At 40.9% G+C, this 24,093-nt stretch overlaps 1 protein-coding gene across 4 annotated transcripts; it reads right to left on the bottom strand.

Annotated features, from left to right (window-relative positions):
- Nucleotides 1-3,390: 3,390 nt before the first annotated feature.
- PLEKHF2 (pleckstrin homology and FYVE domain containing 2) lies at nt 3,391-23,980 on the bottom strand. Of its 4 annotated transcripts, XM_066333793.1 has the most exons (3): nt 23,858-23,924; nt 23,046-23,097; nt 3,391-6,645 (listed from the first exon to the last, which is right to left on the bottom strand). In XM_066333793.1, exon 3 carries the CDS (start codon nt 6,629-6,631, stop codon nt 5,882-5,884), a length of 750 nt encoding a protein of 249 aa, XP_066189890.1. In that variant the 5' UTR covers nt 6,632-6,645; nt 23,046-23,097; nt 23,858-23,924; the 3' UTR covers nt 3,391-5,881. The 4 variants fall into 4 exon arrangements, with proteins under 4 accessions (XP_066189890.1, XP_066189881.1, XP_066189900.1 ...); XM_066333784.1 differs by lacking the exon at nt 23,046-23,097 and having other exon boundaries at nt 23,858-23,980; XM_066333803.1 differs by lacking the exons at nt 23,046-23,097; nt 23,858-23,924 and adding an exon at nt 23,480-23,636.
- Between the last annotated feature and the right edge of the window lie 113 nt (nt 23,981-24,093).

Here is a 24,093-nt window from a genome sequence, read left to right as displayed (position 1 = left end):
TCCAAGACAGAAACTGCAGATAAAGCTTCTCAGCCAGCAGCTCAGGTGCCAGGTATTCACTGCTGAGCCCCACCTACCCAACAGAGCCAGCGACAAATCTAAGACATGCTGATGCTTGTGCTCTAAGCAGATTGCAGTCTCTGCACTCGCTCAACTACCAACTGCAAACTTCACCAAACCCATCTGCATCCCGGGGTGATCCTGCCCACACATCAGCTCTGAGTAACCCAGCCAGCTCAAGTGAGGACTGCAGGGGCAGCAAGAATTCACTGCATTTTTGGAGAGCTGCTGTAGAGCACCCAGCAGTGCTGTGAACCCTCTTCCAGGGCAGACAGGCACAGGGCACTTCAGACGAGGCAAGTTCCTTCCCCATGTGTGGTTTTGGGGCAGCACAGCAGGAAGTCACTTTTGTTGTTACAAATTACTGCAATTAACTTTCAGATCAGATGTACAGGATCAATACTTTCACAGACCTATTACAGACTCTTTTTTTTTACTTTATTAGAAGTAACTTTAGCTTCCAGATTACAGACCCTCCAAAGCCCATTCCCCCTGAGGCTGGTTGCCTTTCCTTCTGCATCTGGCAGAAAGCACCTCACCATTTTGCATCAGTAGGCTGAGAGGCCAAGTCTTGCATTTCGCAGTGTAGCACTTAGCTCTGTTGTCTTCCTAATTCCCAGCACAGCGTACACATCCCACAACCTGCTGTAACACCACAGGAATGCTCACATCGTCCCGGTCACACTGGAGAGGCAAGCTCAGCCCTCAGTTATTTATCTTCCAGGGTAATACCTTGATAAAGCAAGTATGCAGCAAGCCAGGTGGGGAAGGAAGGAAATTACCTATATATTTACACAGATGGAAGCAGATATCCCAACTCATTCTGGAATTGTCATTCTGGAGAGAGCACAAGCCTGGAGTGGAGCAAACAGGTACCAGAAGGAACTGACTGCTATTTTTAACATACAAAGTACTTCCCCTTCTTTTGCAGCTGGACACATTTCTCAGAGACTGCTGATGTTACACAAACCTGATACAAGCCCAGAGGTTAGGAGTGCTCAACAGAAGCACTAGGCTCTATAAATAAAATAGCCAGCAAGCCCTAACTCTTATTACAACTCAGCCTGTGATTAAATTTGCATAAAGCCAGCAGCTTTTGGAGACAAAAATCTAAATAGTAAGTCCAGCAGCAGATGCTAAAATGAATCAGCAACAAGATACTCACACCTGTAACAGAGCTGCTTTTCATCAGCAAAAAAGACTACTTAAGAAAAATCAAGAGATCCTCTTGAAGATCTAACGGTTGAAAGATTTAAGCCCTCAAATTCATTCGCATTATGCCTCAGAATACCTGAATAATATCGGCTCTTGCTTTCAGCCTGAACACTTCCTTAGTCTGGGGGTATCATCTTGTCTAAAAGGATTTGTTAAGGAGGTTTCTTTTAGAGAAGTTCTTACCATTTAATCCAGTTACCTTCTGTGATACTGAGAATGACCCTGAAGAGGGCAGGGGGGGAGGCTGTGAGTGCAATCAGGCCTCTTCACATCACCTTGGCCTTTGCTGCTGTTATGTGTTAGCCCTCCACGCTTACAGAAATTAACCTGGGATGGAGTTTTAAAAAATACTAGCTACAAGTAACTGCGAGTTTCATAATTGTAAAACTTCATCTCAAGGGACAGATTCGTTAGGATAGGACCTGTTAGATGCACTAAGATGCACCATGAAACGCCTTCTGCTCCTTAGCATATCATTTCACCGTCAACTCAACTGATTCACTGTTAGTTTTTATCCTTACAGTTGAAGCATTTTGACTTTTACTCCAGGCACCTGCAGTATTTCACAGACAATTAAAAACTTGCATAGCAATTAATCTCTGTTCCAAAGACTTAGGTTCAAACCTCTTCCTCATTAATGAGTTTCAGAGAATGTTCAGGCCCGTGCCTGCAGTACAGCAGAGCTGTCTCTCATGTACAGCAGACCCATGGTGACTGTGCTGCGCTCCCGAGCAGCTCCCAGCTCCACCACAGCAAGGGAACAGAGCAGAGATTCTTCCCAGTGAGAGCGTCGGGAGAGACCCGATGAGTCATGGGAGGCAGCTCTGGCAAGAGACCGGCTGCAGGCACAAACAAGTAGCTCAGATTTCATCAAATGAAAGGCAATAGAGAGCCAAAAGACCTTCTAATATTTACTACAATAATTTACTATTGGAGGGGAAAGGGGGAACATTAATACTCTGACTCTTTTCTGACTGTATCTGCTAACACAACCAGCCATGCTTCTCTCAGTTCAGGATTTACAGGAAAATACAAAAATTACAATACAATCCATAATCTGCTTCCACACAAACATTAACCAGCAACTACGACAACCACTCTTTCATTTGCATTAAGAGATTAGCTAAAGCATAGCCCCCAGGGGGAAAGCCTCACAATACAAGGTTTCTGAATGTGATTTTCATAATCTGCCTGCTAGAGACAGGACCTTAAAAGCCCCACTGCAAACTCAGCACTCATTAATGCACTCACCCATTCTGTTAAACTTTGTTTCAACTGAGCAGCAGTGCTTGACCCTCAGATTACAGCCACACTAAAAACAGCTGAGTTTATTTTACGGGTAGTTTAGGTGCAAAAGCTAAAATTAGTAGTGTTCAATTAAAATCTTCAAAAGAAAGACTCTTCCCTTTAATATTTCCAGCAAATGAACTATGAAGTACTACCGGTAAAGAGTGTGCAAAATGTGAATTCAGCTAAAGCAAACACGTACTTATTTTTCTAATACAGAATCTTCAACAAAGCAGAAACTGACTGCAGAGCCTTGCAAGAGGCATGCACACTGTTACTTTTATTTCATTGAATTTGGGGAAAAAAACCCGGGGTTAAATCTACCATAAACAAAAAGTACACAAAAAACAGACTGCCCATATGTAACCACTATTATACGATCTGAAGAGCAAAGAAGTTTTGGGAAAAATACCAAGTTCCTCTCCTGTTTGATACCCCAAGAAGTCTTGTCCCCAGGGGTGGTCTGACAGGCTCAAGAACAGAGACCTGAATGTTGGAGCTGAGCCACTCCAAATGCAGGATCCTCCAGCCTCTTCCAGTGACTGAGGCTGTCAATTCCAGCAACCAACACCAGTCCCACAAAACCCAAACTTTGCAACATGCTTGGTCATACTTCTTTTAAACCATTCCCTAAGTGCATAAGTGGCTTCTAAATCCATAACCACACTGATTTCAAAATTAGTCTTAAAACTCCTTCTGCAGGTTTATGCTCCCAGTTTACCGACAGTGAATAAGCCTGCTGCTAAACTGCTCATCAATATAAAAAAAAAACTGTCCTGTTTTCTCTCAGTTTTGAAGGCCCACAGTCAAAGAAAATTAAACACAGGCTTGAAGCTATTCCATGTATTTGTAAATAAAATAACTGGACAGAAAAAAGATTACAAAGTACAAAATGAGCCCTTTCAGAAAGTTTTAACTACAAGGGAAGTCAATGTTCAGTCCATTTGCAGATGAAAAATTCCACATGCACACATTGGTTTGGTTACAGCTTCAGGTGTCAGTGCAGCACAGTGCAAGTTTCATTCACAGATAAAAAGATATATGAAGTAGGTACAAGTACATTCTCAAAATACAGGATGTGATTTAACTCTCAGAAACCCTTTTCCCCACCACCAAAAGGTGCTGAAAAGCAAAACATACAGAAAACAAGGAGAGGGACTCTTTTTAATAAGCCAAGTTAATATTTGACAGCTTAAGAAAGAGGAAACAATTGGCTAAGGAAGAAAACTATTGTTAGTCATTGGAAGGTATGTATGAGGGAGGTTTGTACTTTGATTCCATAGAAAAATGAAAGCTAGCAAGTCTCCACTCCTAAAATAGAAATACCAAGAGATACAAAAAAGTAAGCACTATTAACTGTAAGTGCCTTCTCAGAACAGCCCATTTTCCCTGCTGCAGCATCACCACTCCCTCATCTTTCAAGGAAAAAGTATATGTAACTATTTATTTCCATCAGTCTCTCAATATATACAATCTCGCAATTTTACAGAATCTTCCTGGTCCCAAGTCTGTATCAAAGTGTTTTTCCCTTTGTGTATTTAGTTCCAAGTAGAACAAATACTCCTCAGTGCTTCTAAAGAAAGCCTCATTTTTAGAAATTGTCTGAGCTAAAAATACTGATTTAATTTTCACCTGAAGCAATGTCTTGCGAAGTATGAATGTAGAATGCTTCTCTATAGATGCTACGTGCATCTTCAGCTACCAGAAATCTCATGGAAGGATTTGGCTCTGAAGTACTCTGCTAATTCTCATAGAAAAAAATGACTGACACTTTCAGCATACAGAATGGGAGACTAGTGCAACATACAGCATTGATTGTTTATTCAATAAATATTTAACCCAATTATTGCCAACCAAGGCAAACAGTGCAGAAATTGTCATTTAGAGATACAAAAGTTTAACTTTTTTTTATAGAAAGTCAGTTGCTACTATATTCATACAACTATTTCATAGAGGTTTTTCTGCTTCAAAATTGAGGTTATCATTATAAAAATACAGAAACATATTTGGGAGTTTAACATGTCTTTGCAAGTGTAATTTTTACATTTATACAGGAACATGACACTTCTGTATTGAAGAAATTAAAATGAACACTATGATAGAGACATTTTCTGCACTGACTGTTTCATGATAGTCCTTACATACATCTTTCTTGGTCCAGGGTACACATTTAAAATGAAGTAACTTGCATCTCACATTTATCCTGAGGTCAGCTGTGTAAAGAGGAAAGCCAGTTTTATAAGGATACTTGCAGGCTTCTTGTTCAAAATATGAGGTCATTTTGAAACAAGCCAATAAAACTCCTGGGGGAAGAAAAAACCCAATACTCTCACCATCGTTTTAAGAAAAAAAATTGTGACATTTTTGGGAATTACTTCCAAAAATATGTAGGCTAGCACACCCAAATGCTGTATCACCCAAGTAAAATTTTAGTATGCATTTGCCAAATTTGAAACTCTTCTGAAAAGAAAGTATATAAATCCCCAAGAAGAATCTCCCTAAGCTTCTCATCTCAAGATCCCAACCTACAACACAACTTCTGCAAGGAGAAAGCTGCTGAAGTCTGTAGGAATCTGCAGAGTCTTCAGCACAGGTGAGGACGTGCCATTTGGGTCCCCATCATCCACCATGGGGTGCAGTTACAACCTTGTCAAAGTTCCACTTTGAACACAGCAGTTATTTTCAATAGCACCAACAATCTCCCAGATACCAGCATTTAGGCAAATACAGACATAAAATAGGTTTGTTTCTTCCTGAATCAGCACAATTGGTACAAGGCACTGCTTGGCATAGGAAGTAATAAGTAACAGCAAAACAAGAGTTCCCAAGTTTTGTGACATTTAAGTTTGTACATGGATGACCTTGTAATTAATTATATACCATGGCTACTAAAATAAGACGGTCTACAGGATTAATGAAAACATCACCATCCCATGCATGCTTACAGTTTTCCTCCCTAGATCAGAAAAAACCCTGCATAACATACCAATGTGAAACATTAGAAAGTATGGGTTGTTAAATTAAGGAAGTACATTTCATTCTCCAATCTTCCACAAAAGTCTAACCTAGACACAACTCAAGTAAATGAAGTTGGAAAACATTCTGATAACATTTTCACCAGTCTATCCCTGCAGAGGAGAAAAAAACTCTATTGTGTCTAGAGGACTCATAGATTGAGGCACATTGCAGTTGAAGATATTCAGGCATATTTCATGGCTAGAACATAATTTCTCTGAGGAACCTCACTACAGACTTCCCCAAAAGCAGCTCCATATGGTTCAAAACACAACTTGCAACACGTGGAAAAAACATTTGGTCCTTAATCGCTACTGTCTTCATCATCATCATCATCAGATACATCATTTAAAGATGACTTAGGTGACTGGCTGTAGGAGTCTGACCTAGCGGACTGACAAGCAGTCATCTCCCCTGTAGAAAGAAGATCGTAGCAGAAGTCGCAGATCCTCACTGGCTTGGAAGACTGGCTGGGGAGCAGAAACCTCTTTTCCGAGCAGGGCCCGCAGACGACAAAGCCGCACTTGCGGCAGTGGTGACGGCGGTTCACCGGCGTGAACTTGGCTTTCTGACAGCGCATGCACACGGTGGCCTCCGAGTCCGGGACCCACACAGCCGCGTGGTCATTGCTGGGGGTCTTCCCACTCTTGGAAAGCAAATCGGAAACGCACTTATTTATGTGGTTCATCCACTCCGACTTCTCCGTAGCGGTGGCGGCATAAACCGCGAAAGACTTTGTTGGTGTCTTGATAAGCCACCCATTCCGTAAGTCTCCTTCATCCTGGATGGAATCAATAGTGACGTTTTCCAGTGGGATAATGTGCTGTTTATTGTATTTCTTCTTCTGGATGACAATGTTACCATAAACAAGAATGTCGTTGAACAGGAAGAACTGCCTTGCTTTGGGCTTCTTCCTACACAGTTTTGTTAGGACTCCCTCTCCGATCAGAACACGGCCGGGAATAGTCAGGGGTTGACCAGCTGCTCCAAAGCAGTTTTCCACTATACTTATTCTTCTAGTATTTGCTTCGCTGTTTGCCAAGCGATCCACCATCTTTCACAAGTATCCTAAAATTAGAAAAAAAAGTTTGTTATTAGAACAGGACTGATTCAACAGCAAGCAGCCTTCCCCAAGGAAGGTACCAACCCCGCATTTCTTAAAATATCTAACAGGACCTGCTGGCTGAGAGGCATTGACTTGGGCTAGATTTAAATAAGTATTAACACCTAAGAATTTTTAGCAACCGATTAGTCTTTTTTCCAAAAGCAAAAATGTTCTATGCAGCTGACAGCTATCTTTATCACACAGACAGCACCTACAGCACTGCATCTGAGAGCCTCCGGCAACAAACTAGTTCTTCTCTAGTAAGGCTACTGCATCCTGGTTTAATGCTCCTATTTCTCTGTATATCCTCCTGCACCCACTCCAGATAGCGACAGGAAGTATCATCCATCATTTCAAATTCTAATGCTACAAAAATACCAACTTAACTGAGCAGTCTGGAGATCCACATTAGTTTTAACACAACAAACAAATTATATAATTGCTGTTTACATAGGAAACCACACTCCCCGAGCTAGCTCACTACTGCTCTTTTTTTCCAGTATGTAAACCTCAAATCATGGGCCAAAACCATGAATCTACCTGCTAGAAACATTTTGTACAGGCCACAGCTTGCACTCCCCCTACATCTGCTTTCACGGCAAACTCTTGAGCCAGGAACAGGGAGTGAGTCATGGCTGGTGGTTCATCACCTGCTCGCTGGTGCCTTCATTTTGCAGGAGTTCCACAGTCCCTCCCTCCTCACCTACACCAGCCACATCTGCGTCCTCACGTTCAAACAACCTACGCTGGCAGACCTGCACAGAGGACCAGCCATACAGCTCCTGAGAAAGACTAAGTGACCTGCACTAGCACAAAGTTTAAAAAAGACTACTTTATATTTCAGGAAGTGCTAATAAACTGTATGCTCCAATTACAGACTAAAGCCCCACCTCGTTGTTCTCCAAGTGGCAGGTAAGATTTTTTTTCTTGTGTGAGATAGCTAAGGCATTCAACAGGGAATTAAAATTAGGAAGTCACTATAGTGATTCATACCTTGGCAAACCACTCTTTAGCCTCTTTTGCCCTAGAGTTTCCCAGGTAGAAGTCTGGCAAAGGCAAATCCTGCCAGTACGATCCAGATCTGCTCCCTTCAAACTCCTTGTAGTACAGCCATGAACCTGACCTGTTGTGCTTGACAAAGCAGTGAGACGTCTGGCAGAGGCAAGTACTATGGACAGACTTTTTCTCAGCAGACAGAAGACATTCCCCCATGCCTTGCACAGGGCTGATGCCCACAACACCCTTTGCCACATCCACAGCTTTGAACAGTGAAGAGCAGAGCAGGAAATACTCCAGTGCCTTCTGCCTGTGCTTCATGACACAATCCCAGGCTGGGAAGTCCTCTACAACACCTACTTCTTTAATCTGCACTGCCTACCATCAATACACCATCAGCCTACAACTGAGAGGAAACTGGGCTGAAACAAGGCTCAGACTTGAGGCTGCTCAGACTCCATCACTCTGCTATAACCTGATCCAGGCAATCTTCCTCCTAGGAATCAAAGCACCGATACTTCCTTACAAAACAAGGATGAAACCTCTCATCAGGCCTCATCTAAATAAGTATGTTACCTGTGATTACACACATCTACCTGCCTGATGTTAAGTATTATTATTGTAAGTTACTGCTTTGAAAGTGTAATTAGCTTCACACTAAAGGAGTTGGACAAGTGATCTTGCACAGATACGTTTTTTAAGCTCAGCACACATTATTTTATATCAAAGTCTGACACTCAAGACAGAAGAGTTATTTAACTCTATAAGTTATTTCTCAGCACTGTTTTTGAATTTTCTTTATATGCCTCACAGCATTAGTTACAGTATGTGAGTATCGTAGTAACTAGTTTTATGGTTAAGAGAATTACAAAGCCACCAAAACCAAAGCACTTTTGATTGTAGACGGAGAAGACAAAATACAAACTGCCAAGTAAAAAGTAGTAGGAAGGGAACAGAAAAGAAACTAGGAGCTTTTTTATGTGCACCTACTGTTGTCATAGGCTCCAAAATCAAAGTCAGGTGCCTGACTGCTGAAGCCCAGGATCTGGAAGGACAGTTAATTGCCATTAACTGCCAAATAACCATTCCCATTAACAACATACAAGAAATAACCAACCTCTGCAAGCATCAATCAAAACTGAACTAACAGCTATTCAAACTTAAAAAGCAAGGCCTCAGTCACAGGGTCAATCTAAAGTTTTTAGTAATCCCATGTTCTCCATAAAGTGGGAAAGGACATCAGAATGCAAAGGGGACAGCCCAGAAAAGACACTTTTCTACAGGTACAAATCAACATACACTACTTACGAACTTACACTTTACACAAATTATCTACAAATTACAGGAAGTTAAATGCTTCTGGTAGTGCACAGGGGGGGACATGACTCCCACCTCACCCCCATAAACACAACCAGACTGATGGGTTTCAGCGAGGCAAACTCCTGGTGTGAACTCACAGCCACCTGTAGGAAGCAGTCACTGCTCCATAGCTCCGACTCAGCCACTTGGCACTCCCTGCCAATAAACTGCAAACTCAGTTCAAGGCCACTGCAAAAGCTTTCAAAATACAAGTCACTGGGAGAAGAAAACAAGGGGAGGAAAAGCTAAAGGTTTCAATTAACTGTTCCCTAGGACAATTTAAGAGAAAACAGCTCTAACCAGGATCGTTTAATAATCATAATGGCTTCAAACCAAGTCACATGACTCCAGAACTTGTGCTGAAGCCTGTATTTTGAGCTTGTTGTGAAAATAGCAACTAAATAGACCTTAAGCAAGAATCCTGGCAAAGTAAAGGACTATTAAGAAAAAACTGATAAATCGTAGCTCTTCTAGACTGAAACTTTCCTGTAATGGATAGCATTCCCACCTACCAGCCTCAAGGCCATAAATGCCAGAGACTGCTGCTGCCAATTCCCCCTTTCCAAGGCATTAATTGTATTTTCCACACTATCAGATTGGACTTTTTAAAATAAGCACTCAGATATTTTTCTCCTGAGTTTTTAAAGAACTAAAAATTAAAAATCCATCTGAAATCCTATGCACACGAATGCTCATACACCTTCACTAGCCTTTTCTGAGAAAGGGAGCAAGTTCAGAAATGGATGGGAAACTACACAAAATACATCCTAATTACAAGTAATTATGAAACATGACAAAAATAGATCAGAAATACAAGAGAATACATCCCAAACTCACAGGTACCTCTTCCTGTCATGAGCACAGTGACCAAGGAGACTGAAATCAAAATATTGCCTGGACACCCAAAGGAACTTTCAACCCCAAGATGTGACAGTCCAAAACCAAAGTTATCAATACCCAGTCTTTAAATCTTGTCTTAAACCAAATTCAGATCAATAGTAAGAGACAGCAGATCATCATACCCTGGAACTGGGTGGCAACATCCTCCTCTCTTCCAGCTAAACTTTCTTCTGAAATTTCTACTGTTAGCCATCACGAGAAGGAGATACTGGATTACTGCCCTGAAGATGCAGAATCTCAAGACTTGATCAAACAAAGTGATTACTGAATAATGGCAAATTGCTCAGAACATGCCCAAATCCTTCCCCAATGAGGAATAAACCAGAACCACAGGCTTTTAAAAGAAAAAAAAAAAAAAAAAAAAAAAAAAAAGGTTAGACAGCTCCACTTAAGGGGGGGAGTATCTTATACATAGTCTCATTTTATGGATGCTGTGAAATCAAAAACCTCAAACCTATTATTCAGACTTTTATCATATTTTACTAATTTCACACTTCTGGCACAAAAACTCCTAAAAGTCCTGAGGCTGTTATGCAAGGCGGATTCCATTTGTGATGTCCTCACAGACATCAGATTCATTTGCTGTGTCCAGAGGCAGCACAGTACTAGCTGCTAGTCAAAACATTACCAAAAAAACACCCTTAAAAAACCAACCCAAAACAAACCAAAAGAACACAAACAGATCACTTCGTAAGAAAAGTAGCTACATAGAGCTACATCATAAGCAGGGTTTAGCAGCCTTTCCAAATAAATTAAAAAACTCTCAAAACACTGCAATACCTTCAGTTTGTCCCTCACACATATGCTCTTAGTAAGTACCTTCCATGATGAAAATGCTGGGCAAAGGCTCTTATTTTCATGGCACCTATTTAAAGGTGACAAAATATCTCATGACAAAAAGCCCCAACTCTTATAATTATATATATAATTTATATATTATAAAGAACTGTCTTTGACACTTCAGTTATTTCCACTTTAATTCACATGAAGCTTGTGGAGAAATAACAATTCTGTTATCAAGATATCAAGATTTTCTTGCTCCCCTATTTCAGTCCAGTTTTATACTTGTATCCTGTTGGTGAGAACAACCATCTTCAATGTGATCAAACATAGACACCACTGAAATTTTTGAAGAACTAACAGGTTACCCACTTACCTAAAACAAAATCCATCTTGAGGAAATCACCCACTTAGTACAGTTATTAACATTCTAAACTACTGCAGCAGGAAAAAAATTCTATTAGAGTTGCTGTGCACTGACAAGTCACTTTGTACATATTTTTTCTTTTTGCCACTGTATCCTGGAGACCAAACCAATGATCTCCCAGGACTCAATGCTTCTACAGGTCTTATTTAAAATAGCATGTTTATTTTATATGCTGGCTCTGCTTGTGATTGTGGCCAGACTAAACTGCACAGAATTGCTGCAGCTGAGGACAGACATAAGGAGACAACTAAAAAGAATGCAACCCTGACTGACATAGTTACACCAAATTAATTCAATGCTGACAGAAAACCTTTCTACTAGTACATCAGCACTGTAACAGTTAGCATTAGCACCATAAGCTAAGAACCACAAATAACAAAGGTGCTGGAGGGGAGAAATGAGATTAAAAAAGCTGTTATGGCACAGTGATGCAGACTGCATACAGCTCAGCACAAAAACATTTCCTCACCCCAGCTCAGTGCACACCACCATTACAACCAGCACGCCCTTCAGGCTGTAAGACAGGCACAAAGGGTGTGCAGGAGAGACAGACAACCCAAATTCTCAAGTTCCTTCAGCAAGACAGCAGAACTGGCAATGTTCCATTACTTCTGGCTTGGGCAAGAACAAATCAAGTCCAGTGTACAGTCCCTGCTAACAAATGTTAATTAATAAGCATCTAATTTTTAGTATTATTTGTCTTTAACACTCTTCAAGGGAGAAGAATATTACTGGCCTTGTTATAATTCTCAGTTCATCTATCATCATCTTTGCAATTAGCTATTAGGCTGTTAACAACTACATTTAACACATTGCATTAATACAAACCAGGCAGTCTGTATTTCTCAGAGCCATGGCATCAGGACACAGGCATCTTATCCATTCCTACGAATATTCATGGTTAAGGCAACAGCTTTAAAGAAAAACAAAAGCATATTTAAGCTATTGCAAAAAGCAAAAGAGATCAGAACTAATCACAAAGAGGCCCATCCAGTCCTAAAGCAGCAGCAGGATCCTGGATGTTTCAAAGCCAGATTCAGTAACACAAGTCCAATAAAAAAGTGCCACTAACCACACTACAAGACTGGACGAAGTGAGATGTAGATATTGCACTGAAGCAAATGTAGGGAAAAGAGCCAGAAATAGAGGAGTACAAAAAAGAATAAAGACAGAAAAGGCAAAAAACAGCAGATCTAAATCAAAGCACATTATATCTTGCCACCCAATAAAGTTCTAAATAATTATCCAGCTGTCATAGAGAGCCCTTGTTCTCACACCTGCACAAACAATGTCAGCAACTATGCTATACTACATACATTCAAATTAACCAATTCTCCTTCTTACCTAAAGGTAATATACATGCTTCACAAAAATTTCTAGTCAGAGTCATTTAAGAGCAGGCAAAAGTTACAGCTTTTATCATGTTTGACTCCACAACTGGAAGGTTCTGACTAAAACAGAAATTTCAAACAGAAGTTCATTTTGCTTCATTATACTTAAATCACACAAATTAAACATATATGAAAGGTACAGAAGATCAAAAAAAATTTGCAAGACAGAAACAAGTAAATTGTAAAACCAGAGACAGACAAGAACTATCTGCAGACCAGATATCTAATATGCGTTAAATGACTGGTTTGTAAAATGACGCATTATTTGGATCCACAGAGGAAAATACCACACTCTCCTTAGAGAGAGTTCCTCAAGAAGAATCAGTCATTTATTTACACAGGAATTTTCTAGTAACAGGTTTCAAATAATTGTTATATATTATATTATCACATCAGACTCATACAGTTTTCCTCTTGCATTTTACCTATGCAAGGAAGACAGGCCAATGCAAGGTACAGCTGCATGAACACCAACAATTAAGCTACCCAGAACCCTCATACATCCCTCACTTAAAGCTCTGTTTGAAACAGTAGTATCACTACTTTTCGTGGACAAACTTCCAGCTATAAAAGCATCTCAGTACTGTAATACAGTATGCTGACCTCTATCAGTAATATATACATTGCTATTACGAGCAACATCTGACATTTTGCACAACTGTCAAGAAAAACACAAGTGTAAATTCCTGAAGTGCAACCTGTTTAAGGACACTTATCCATGTTTAACACACTGGAAATAGTTTTAGTGTGGAAAATTGCTGAACTAAAAACGTGTACAGCGGATCTGATACAAGTGAGAAGACAAATCAGCATGTTTTAAATCTTACTTCAGCCTCACTAGTTACACCTCCTACCCTGCATCCTTTAGTACATCCAGAGAAGGATGATACTGATGCTTGTCCTGGTTGGCAAAATTACATTTTCTGTGGCCTTAGATCTCATCAGCTGTAATCAGAATCCAAGCATTCATGCACAAGCCACCTTTGTGATCCTTGACAGGTAGTGCCAATAACAACAGTTGGATTAAACATAATATAGAAGGAGACATTTAATTAAATTTTAACCCTATAATTCAGCATATTAAATACTGAGGAAAATTAAGTGTTAAGCATCCATCAACCCATTTTTAATCTATTAGTATTTCATTCAATTGTCTACAGTTACTTAAATACATCTCTAACAATTAACTGATAGCATTTTTAGTATTAATTATATATTTGCATTCTTCACCAGTTGCTTTTTATAAAATAGTAAAAACACCAAATTGAGCATAAACTTAAGTGAAATCAAGAAAATTTCACCCACAAAAATACTATGTTGATAGGACATATGGGTATGGCAAATGTTTTCTAAAGGTCTTTATCACTGCTAAAAGCTGACAGGACAGCAATAACTAAATGCCTGTCCTATGCTGGAGCTAGCAGGATGCTACTTAAAACATAAGACAACAACTCTCACTTAAAGAGAAATACAGCCTTCTAACAAGCAGTTGTCTTCACGATTCTTTTCAAAAAATATTCCCCCAACTGCTGTATTTAACAAACAGTCTCGCTATCACTATCATAAACCAGCTGGTAAAGATATAGAGGATAGCCCTGATAATATATCAAAGATGTATTAAGTACAGCAAAAAGCTTAATCACAATACTGAAAAGAAAGAAGAGCACAGATATTGAAGAGACTTTATCAAGGTAGAGATGATAGCAGGAAATGAGTCAGTAAGATCCCTCTGAACTTCAGCATTGTCTTTATCCAGATAACCACTTTTGACTAAGCTGGTTAATAGCTGCAGTGTTCAGAAAGGTACTCATAGTGGGACAGAAACTTTTGACTTGATTTACAGGCAAAAAAAAAAAGCCCAAACAACCTTTTCCTTATAGCAATGTAAGCTGTTCAATCTCCAAACCATTTCTCACACCCTTAATAAATACTGGTATTCAATAAAGCCAAAAAAGCTGCAAGATAAAACACTAGAAAAGATGATGGCAAAACAAGGCTGCTTCATATTACAGATGCAAAGATGCTTGTAACAGTTTCATCTGAACACTATAAAAAACAGTGTAAGCAGCAATCAGCAGCACACTGGCAGGAAACAGGGTGTTACCGTGGACACCTCTCCCAAAGTCTCATTTTATGACTCTAGTGATTTTTAGGATTTTTCTATAAGAATGCATTTTTTTCTTCCCTCCATGAAGACACATCTTCCTGCCTTGTGCAAGCCTGGGGAGGAATGGCTCCAGTGTGGGGAAACAGATTAGCCAACTCAGCCCCTTACTGGTACACCCAGTATGACCCAGCAGCCTTAACCCTTCATTGGTCTCATAACCTGTTGACCAATGCTGTGGCATCAACCACAGAAACCATGCCGGAAACATGTTAACAGCAACCACATTACTTCATACCGTGCAGCCTGTAAATATTCTGCCTTGACTAAACTTTAGAAACATTCAGATTATTTCTGCGTCCAGCATATAGTCATGTCCAACTACATCATGAAAGTCATGAAAGCAAATCCATGTATTTGTCTGCTTGGATGTCATCATAAACCTATAATTACTATAATGAACCATATGATAGTTCATACAAACAATAATGAACTGTTTTGTTTTTAACTGTTGCACATGACTGTCACAAGTCAAATCCCACTAAAATTTTTCTTGAAAGTAGTGTAGAAATTCTTGTTTTAACTTGCTAACATCTTCAGTTTAATATTTCTTTCTATAAATTGCACTTAATTTTTGTATAATCTAATTTCTATCTCACAATCAAAGACTGTTCTTTCACTTTAGCTAACCATTTGTGTAATAATTGCTCATACAATGTAAATAATTCTAAGTGTATAACAACAAAACCTCTCACTTTATTATCAAACCCGCACAGCACATGCATTGCTTTTCAAGTTTGCATTATCCAAATGAATTAGGAATTCCTGAATTAGGATTGCCCAGACAGGTCAATTCTATCGTCAGGATGGAGACCGTTTCTAGGTAGATCTTTCAAGATGTATGACCTCATATTCCCTAACCCACTCAGAAAGCTCATTTGAGTACAGAAAGGTATTTTTAGCAAAAGACTGTTTATTTTGCCAAGCGGCATATGTATTAGCACAGCAAGAGCAGAGCAATGCTGTTTTACTATCCAGGCTACTCTGCTGAACAATTACCACACTTCCTGAGTTGCTGTATGCAGGCAAAACCAACTAAGTTCTACACATTAGCTCCTCACAAGGTTTGGCATTTAACACCATAAACCTCAGCTAGAAATAGAACACCAACTTAACCTGCTTGTAAACAGAATGGCCAACTCCCACATCCAGAAGAGTTATAATGCTAAGTAATCATAGAGGAGACACAATGAAGAACAAAGGCACGCGGAAGAGGGCTGTCCCACCTGACATGTCTGGCCTGTTCTAAACCTGCCCTGCATGAAGCATCAGAGGAACCACCTCGGCCACAAGGCCACGTGCAGGAATGGGAGCACCCCTGCTCCAAGCAAGAAACATGTGGCACCTATGAAAGGGACAGAGAAATCCAGAATTGCTGAGTTCAAAGCTTCCCCCACTATCTTCTGCCTGGAGAAAACGTGAAAGATGGAAACCCAAGCAGTACTAAAGGGTTTGTATCACAGGGAAGTACATGGTCCAGAAGCCTCAAGGCACTCCTAGACCAATTGGAAGGGGTTGTATTTCCCTTCTGTCCCCTGCTGCACTGAAAGTCATCCCTGAATGCCTCTTCGGGGAGAAGAGACCTCACTACAGAAGTCCAGGAGGAACATTCTTGTAAGAGGCCCAGCTTTTTAATGAAGTCAGCTGCTTATTACCACTGTCAGGCTTCTATTTACAATAAACCATGATAGCTGGTATTGCTTTTGTCTTCTGGCATGATAGACTTGCTGCTAGGAAGAAACACATAATTTTCCATCCCCCACCTGGTAGTCAGGGGTTGGAGCAAACACAGCAACTTTCTAAGCTAACTTCCCTGTGTCCTTACCCATCTTTTCATAAGCTGATCATTTCCCAAGTACCTACAAATGCTTACGTGACTTTGGTGTAACTTCAGGAGCCAAGGTGCTGTCACATTAAGATGTGGAAATTTCTAACACTGTTCAGAATATGAAAGAGGAGGTTGCCAGCATAAGCATGTGAAATGGCTAGAATTAAAGGAATTATTAAAAAACTAATCAAGAAAAAACATACACAAAAAACCCCCCCAAACCACAGCACACAGCCAAAACTCCTGAAAGCTTGAATTCTGCAGAGATGAACAAGCAGGCCTGATCCACCATGAATAGTGCTCAGCTTTGACAAACTCTTCTCTCAAAGCACAGAAAGCAACATAAAGGCAGCTACAGACACAGCAAATACTTGCAGCTGTCAGTATACTAAAATGGAGATAAGTAAAAAGGCTGATATTTTGTATACCTAAAAATTATGTATTCATAAACTACATAACACAAGTGTGCCCTTTAAAATTAATTAACCAACAACTGACTAAAAAAGCCCAGTATTCACATCAAATTTTTGTTGTCATTGGAAAACACCTAAGTATTTTGACTTGCCATTTGTATTTAGCTGCATTATCAGTGGTTTAGCTTAACTTCTGGCACTAGCAAATGGCATCTTTCATCTTTACCAAGGCACTGGGGATATCCACCAGAATACAGTTTCAAAATCAATTTCCACACATCTGAAGTCCAGAAAAGCTCAAGTTCCTTCTGAAGTTCTCCACAATTCTGAGTAAATAAAATACATCAAAAGAAACACAGACAACAGAACAACACCTTCAAAATGTGCCTGAAGATTCAAGAGCAGAGGACAGGAGCCTGGGATCCTGCTCCACCTCGAGAAGCTCCAGGAGACACAAGCCCCATCTGCTGAGCCACTGGCTAAAAGATGACTTGACCAGGCAGAGATACCAAACACTGGGATGTATTTTTCTGTTTACAATTTAGTGTTTCCCTACTCCAACTGTTCAGCTGTTTGGAGAGTCGTTCCTCTCCAGTTTGGCAGGAGGGACTTACCCCTCCCTTCCAGGCCTGGACAGGCGCCAGGTGTGCCCCTCCCATCCCATACACTGCTTTTCAAGGAACAGCTTAACTGGCGATAGCCCGCTTTGGCAGCACCAGGTCACACATCTGGACAGCCGGGCTGGCAAATTACTTGACAGATATACACACTTAACATTAAATGGACATTGGGAGAGATACATGGGGAAAAAGAAAAATCAGTCAAAATGACCTGATCAATTCCTGAGCAAGCTACATCCTGCTTCAGCTTTGTCAACGCAGCATAACAAAGAGAACCCACTGCATCAACGTTTTAAATTTTAGAAACGACCTATTGAAATTCTTTTGAGGAGGGGACACAGCATCATTAGTATAGAAAAACACAGATCCAGATGCAGCTGTTGTACAAGAACTATTGCCAAATCCATCTTGCATGCAATTTTCCAAAACCAGATTGGCTGTGTGGTTTGTTTTTTTTATGGATTATTACAGCACACATGGAGGCAACTTGTTAATGGCTACCCAGATCGTCTCTCAGTCAATGTGAAAAAGAGGATTTGGTATCCAGTGACTGCAGTAAGTTGTATTTTTCAGCATGCTTCTTGCAGCACCTTTAACTGACAAGTACAGAGCAGTTACAGAAGGATCTCTATATATCAGTAAGACACAACCATACATTAAAAACAGCACTTCCTGGATCTCAGAGCACCTGCTTGTTTTAGCACCTGAGAGCTACCAGACCAGCTACATGTTCCAAAGAGCTTCGTCAAGGTCACAGGTTTTATTTCTGCTTTTTCTTTTTCCACAAATGCAAACCTGTGACACACCTGTTTAATGGCTCATGTATTTTTATTATGCACTGGTACTTAAACAAGACAATGTTAAAAAAATAGAAAGCTTTCTGCTTTAAGTTTTCTTCAGTTCACTTTTATTACCATTATGAGAGAAGTTACTGACTTCACTAACAGTCTAGGACTAGAGGACAGGTAATAATTCACAGCATGACCAAACTAGAGAGGTTACCAAGTAGTCAGAGCCTGGTGAGAGCCATTAATTTTCTACAAAGTACAACACAAAAGGATTTTCAATTTTAGCAAGCCATGTTTTAAAAGAGAGCAAAGTTTTCCCATGGAGTCTCACAAGCACAGCAACATAACATCATTGCTATTTCATTTTGATTGTATCAGTTTTTTTACCTGCATGTGTTCTTTGAATCTTATTATAGGAAAAGAAGCTGCTATGACAAAGAGCATAGCTAGTAAAAGAGTTTCTTTTACTAGCCGAGTAATTTTAAGCAATTCCACAAAACTAAACAAGACACAAGCCAAGTAACAACACTCAACCTTCTCTTCTCCGAGCAGGTGCAATCACCTCAACTTTCTCCGGCTCCTGATCCACCTAAGCTAAGAAATTTCTACTTCAAGAGGTAGCCCTAATAATACATTGTACCGTAGAAATACTTTCAGGAGACCAGGCAGCTGATAACTACCCAATGGGATCAGACAAAACACTGCTAGAGCACATTTTCAGTATTATAGTAGAAAAAAACCAGAATATACAGACATACGGAACTCTTTCAAATTCTTCACTCTTTAATTAAAAAAGCTCCAAATAACTTCTACCAGGCAAAGGACAAGTATGACTGACTGCAGGGAATCCTTTTCCTACTATTTAAAACCACTGAAAGAAGTTGCCCAAATTGGTACCAAAAATGGCTCATGCCCCAGTAACCACATGCAGGGCTGGCATGAGGAAATCCCAGAGGCACAGGCAGCCGAAACACAGCTTAGGGCTTGGAATTAAACGAAATGTGTTTTTCAGCAAGCTTGACAACACTGAAATGCTGTAATCGTGGACCTGTCACTGCTGATCCCCAGCAATATTTAAAATATAATTTGCCAGTATTATTTAAAAACACATAAGCCAATATGCCAAGTGTTGAATTCTCTTTCTGAGCAAGGGACATAGGACCTTTCTTACACCAAATGCTGTGACCTGGTGACACATGGTATAGTGAAAGTGTAGAAAACCAACATCTGACAGCTGTTAATAAAAGCCAAAAGGAAAGTTTTAACAATGATACCATAAATAAAATTTGTCAATCCTCAATACAACCAGCTTTTCAAACATAACCTGTGTGTTAAAGGGCAGTTCACTTGCCTCCGTGCTGTTAACCTAGATCAGAGAGAGGGGTGGAAGGGAACTAATCACTGTCACACAGCTTTCAGAACAGAAGTACACTGAAAATCACTCTCAGAAGTTTTACATTACAAGTACTGACAGATAAGGCAAGAGAAATTTAAAGCAGAAAAAAATGGTAAAAACAAGGAGTTATTTCCTGAAAGAAGTCCTTAATCACAGCAGCTTACTGTAGGTTAGGGCCAGCCTGGGGAATGCATTCATTGGCCCTTTCCCCTTTCACTGCTTGTCAGATGTGTTTGATTTATTTTAGTTACATGGAAAGCAACTAGAGCACAGACTATCTAGAGGACAACTGGAAAACTGCACAAAGGTTTGCACTGAAGTTAAGCCGCACAAGGAAGATGCTGACAACCTGAACAGCTGCGTGTACAGTACACTGTTAATTTGGTTGGCAAATTATGTGTACACTTTAGAAATGCAGATGTCAAAGAACATGCTGTAACTTTTCCTCTTTCAGAAGGCATATGAAGCACTTAAAAGCAAAACGGTTACCTCTAGATGATACACTGGAGGCATAAGAAGCATTTAAAGAAAGCTAAAGCTGTTGATACAAAGATCGTATTTATCACTATTTAGCAGCCCCCTGTATCTGTTTTAATCAGTAAAATTTCTCAAGAGATTGCCTCTCAACACAGTAACTAACAGCTTGCATGTCCTCTTATTACATTCACCCACATTCCTACAACCCCCATTACTTTGGGGGTTGGAGGGCAGGGTGATGATGTAGCAAGAACATTCCTGTATTTGAAATCTTTAACTTTCAACTAGTTTTTTTTCTTCTTTTACAGTCTGTTGAATGCCAAAATGCTGCTACATTACATACACAATATGCTTAACACTGTTTTACTGTAAAATGAAATACTGCAGAGCAAAAAAATAAAGTCATTCCAGTTTTATTTTTTAAATCCTTAAATTATTTACAATCACTAAAAAGCTAAAAAAACCTAACCAAATGAACAACAACAACAACAAATCAAATTTATGTCCAAACAAGTAGTACTCTTACCTATCAATGCAACTAAAGTCAACATGTGTGCATTTTTGACTGTGTAGCATTAAAGTGGCTGAAAAACATGCAGGACACTTTTTTTCAGTAACACTTCTGCACAATAATATTTACTTTCATAAAAGGAGCATCTTTGTCCTACAACTCTCAATCAAATCACTCATCATGTGTACAGACTCAATTTATTTCAACCGGACTACTCTTGCAGCCCTGAAATTCAGGACTCTACTTGCTAACATCATCATATCATACAGTTCATGGCAACAATAAAAAAATCTTTAGTAAACATATTCTATCATGCCTATACAGAGTAGTTTTTCACTCCCCTGAACTATAAAAACAAATCCTCCAATGAATGATGAAGACAGAAGTTATCCTACAACAGCAAACCAGGCACTTGCTGCATTAGAGAGAAAGTTTTAAATACGTGTTTCTATTTCAGAAATCCATATTTGCCTGTATGTGTTATCTTTTGAAACAATCTCCAGATTATCACACTCGCATCCAAATATTGAATTAATTAATGAAAGTAGTAAAATATATAAGCATAATGTGTAACTTTAAAAAAATATAAAAATTAAATGGAAAAGTAAGCTTGAATATTAACAGAGCTTGAAGTAAATCACAAACGTATCTTCACAATTTGAGGCTGTAGAGAATAAGGTTTCATCTCCTAATACAAAATCAAGAATTTAAATTCCATACCTACCATCATTTAAGAATCATATCAGTTGTTAATACTGGGATTTCCTTATCTGACATCATCCATTAATAAGTGCACTTTAAAAAGAAAAACTGGCATGCCATTTGTTTGCTAGGACACCACTTCCAACATTTTATCTAACATACATTTTCAGAAAATCAGGTCTGCAGGTACTAAAAAATTCAAATCTGCCTTACCTATGTGCCATGCCTTACTCCTAAGCTTTCACTTACACATCTCCAGCGCTCTTAAGTGAAGACAAGCCACTAAAAATGATGTAAGTGTATGAAATCAGTGTTTGCACTCTGCCATAATTGCTCTCACGGAGCTTTTGGCAATGCTCTGCCATATCATGCCTCACCTGAAATTGCAATTCCATCTCTTTACTGCTCTGAAACTATCCTGCATCCGCTAACCGTGAAACTTAAAAGCCACCATACCTTTTGAATCTAGCAAACATTTTGCCAGTGATAGTTTTTTGTAAACTAAAGGGCTTTAGGATACTATGGATAGATCCTTCTGTCACTGTGGGCACATGTCTAATTACTACAGTTAAAGCTCAGTCCTTGATTTAAGGGAAACAGAACAAAGCTCTAGCTGAAAAATTATTTCATCACTGTATCTAATGAAAACTTGCTTCTAAGTGAAAAGATGCTACTCTCTTGCTACATAATACAACAGAGGAAACTGAACCAGCTTCTCCAGCTAAAAATTTCTACACACCAGTTTTCATTTCGCATTTAAAGGACTTCCTCTATGTGGGCTTCTATGTAGAGCAAAACTCAGACACACCAAACAGCACAAAGCCGATCTGCATTCAGAAGCAAGAATTTGGGATTCAGGCACACAACACTCACTTCCACCGTTGTTTTCAACAAAATCGGTGGCACTAAAACCCTTGGGGAAAGTACTATTTAAGAAACTGTGCTGAAATAAGACAGTGGGATTCCTATTACCTACTGGGATTAGTCAACAGTATTGAGATTAGAGGCTAAAAGCAAGAGCACTGCTTTCTGAGCTAAAGGATTCCATTCTGCATGCTGATGACTGCACACAAAGCAATTAATCTGCAGGATCTCAGCACCGATACGCTGCCGTCTTTAAATACTTCCCTTCTTTCAGACATGCATCCCTAAAATAATTCAAAATACAAGTATCAGAACTTAAGATCGGAATATGGAAGTTCTCCTTATTTCAACGGAGAAAGAGGAATTTGCAGTCTCAGTTCTGAGGCAGATTCCTGTGTTGTAGGTCTGGTTTTAGAGTCACTTTGCCAACTGTATTAACCTCATCTGACCTTAAGCTGTTAGGCACATCGAAGCTTCAGATATATAGTGTTTCTCAAACAAGCATCAACCCTTTCAGTAACTCTTAGCACAGCCTGACGACAGCCTGAATTAGAACTTAATGATGCGTCTGGAACCGTTCCCAACAATTCAGCCAAAAGACAACCCTTGATCTCGGTTAAGGACATAAAAGGTCCCTTTGGTTATCAACAACCATTGTACTGACGCTTCATGCCAAAAATCGAGTTACAGCTATCTCCCTTAGCAGGGACAAAGCCGATGCCAGGACGTGCTGCTCAGCGGACTCACCCATCGCTTTCTTGCCGTGACGAGCAGTTTTGCCATTTATAAACATCGGTGCCTATGAACATAAGTATTTCGAATGAGGCGAGAGGAAAAACATGCGGTTGTCTTTTCTCGAGCTACTTTCAGAAAACAGCTTATGAGCCATACATATCTCTGGCAGACCAGCTACACTCCCCTCATCAAAACAAGCGAATTTCATAGAGAAAAAAAATTAGCACCTTATGCTCGCAGCCGCACGACTCGGGGTTCCGCTGGTGTTTCACCACAGCGTCAACACTTTTCGGGGGACTCGCTCCGAGGAGGACTCGGAGTTCCACGGGACGAGCGAAGGGCCGGGGGAGCGCGGCCGGGCAGGAAGCGCCCTCCGCCCGCCCGTCCCGTCCCGCCGCCTCACGGCGCCTCGGCGGAGTCACGAGCCGGGAGTTTCGGGCACTTACGTAACGCCGCGGGGCCGCCGCCGCTGTTCTTTCTCCCCCTTTCCGGAGGCGAACTCGTTTCCGAGATCTCCCAACTCCCGCGGAGCCCTGGGACGAGCCAGCGCCCGCCGCCGTAGCTTCCTTCCCCGGGTCCTGCCCGCCCCGCCGCCTCCCTCCCTGTCGGCGGGACGCGGCACTGCCCCAGCCCCGCGGCGGGACAGCGGAGCCCAGCGCCGCCTCCCGCCGGGGAGCTCCCGGTTCCCAACATGGCCGCGGGAGAGCGGCCGGAGTCCCGGCGGAGAAGGGTTCCGCGAGGAAAGTTTCCCTCTCGCTCCCCGGCCGGCCCCGACCCGAGCCGATCCCCGGGCGCCCAGAACACGACCGGACGGCGCTGCTCACCCGGTACAGGCCGCTCCAGCCGCCGCCTGCCCCGCTCTCCGCACGGCCGCGGTCATACACCCCGCGCCGGGGGACGGGCTCCGGGACACCGCCCGGCGGGGCGGGGCCGCCGCCATCTTGGGCGGGAAGGAGTCGGCCCCGCGCTGCCCCGAGAGCCGCCCCGAGCGGGCAGGGCCCATCCCGGCCAGGGCCCATCCCGGCCAGGGCCCATCCCGGCCCATCCCGGCCCGCGAGTG

This window comes from Sylvia atricapilla, chromosome 1 (genome assembly GCF_009819655.1).
Source record: "Sylvia atricapilla isolate bSylAtr1 chromosome 1, bSylAtr1.pri, whole genome shotgun sequence".
NCBI lineage: Eukaryota > Metazoa > Chordata > Aves > Passeriformes > Sylviidae > Sylvia > Sylvia atricapilla.
Note: the sequence above shows the minus strand (reverse complement) of the source record. Positions and strands in the feature narration are given on the sequence as shown.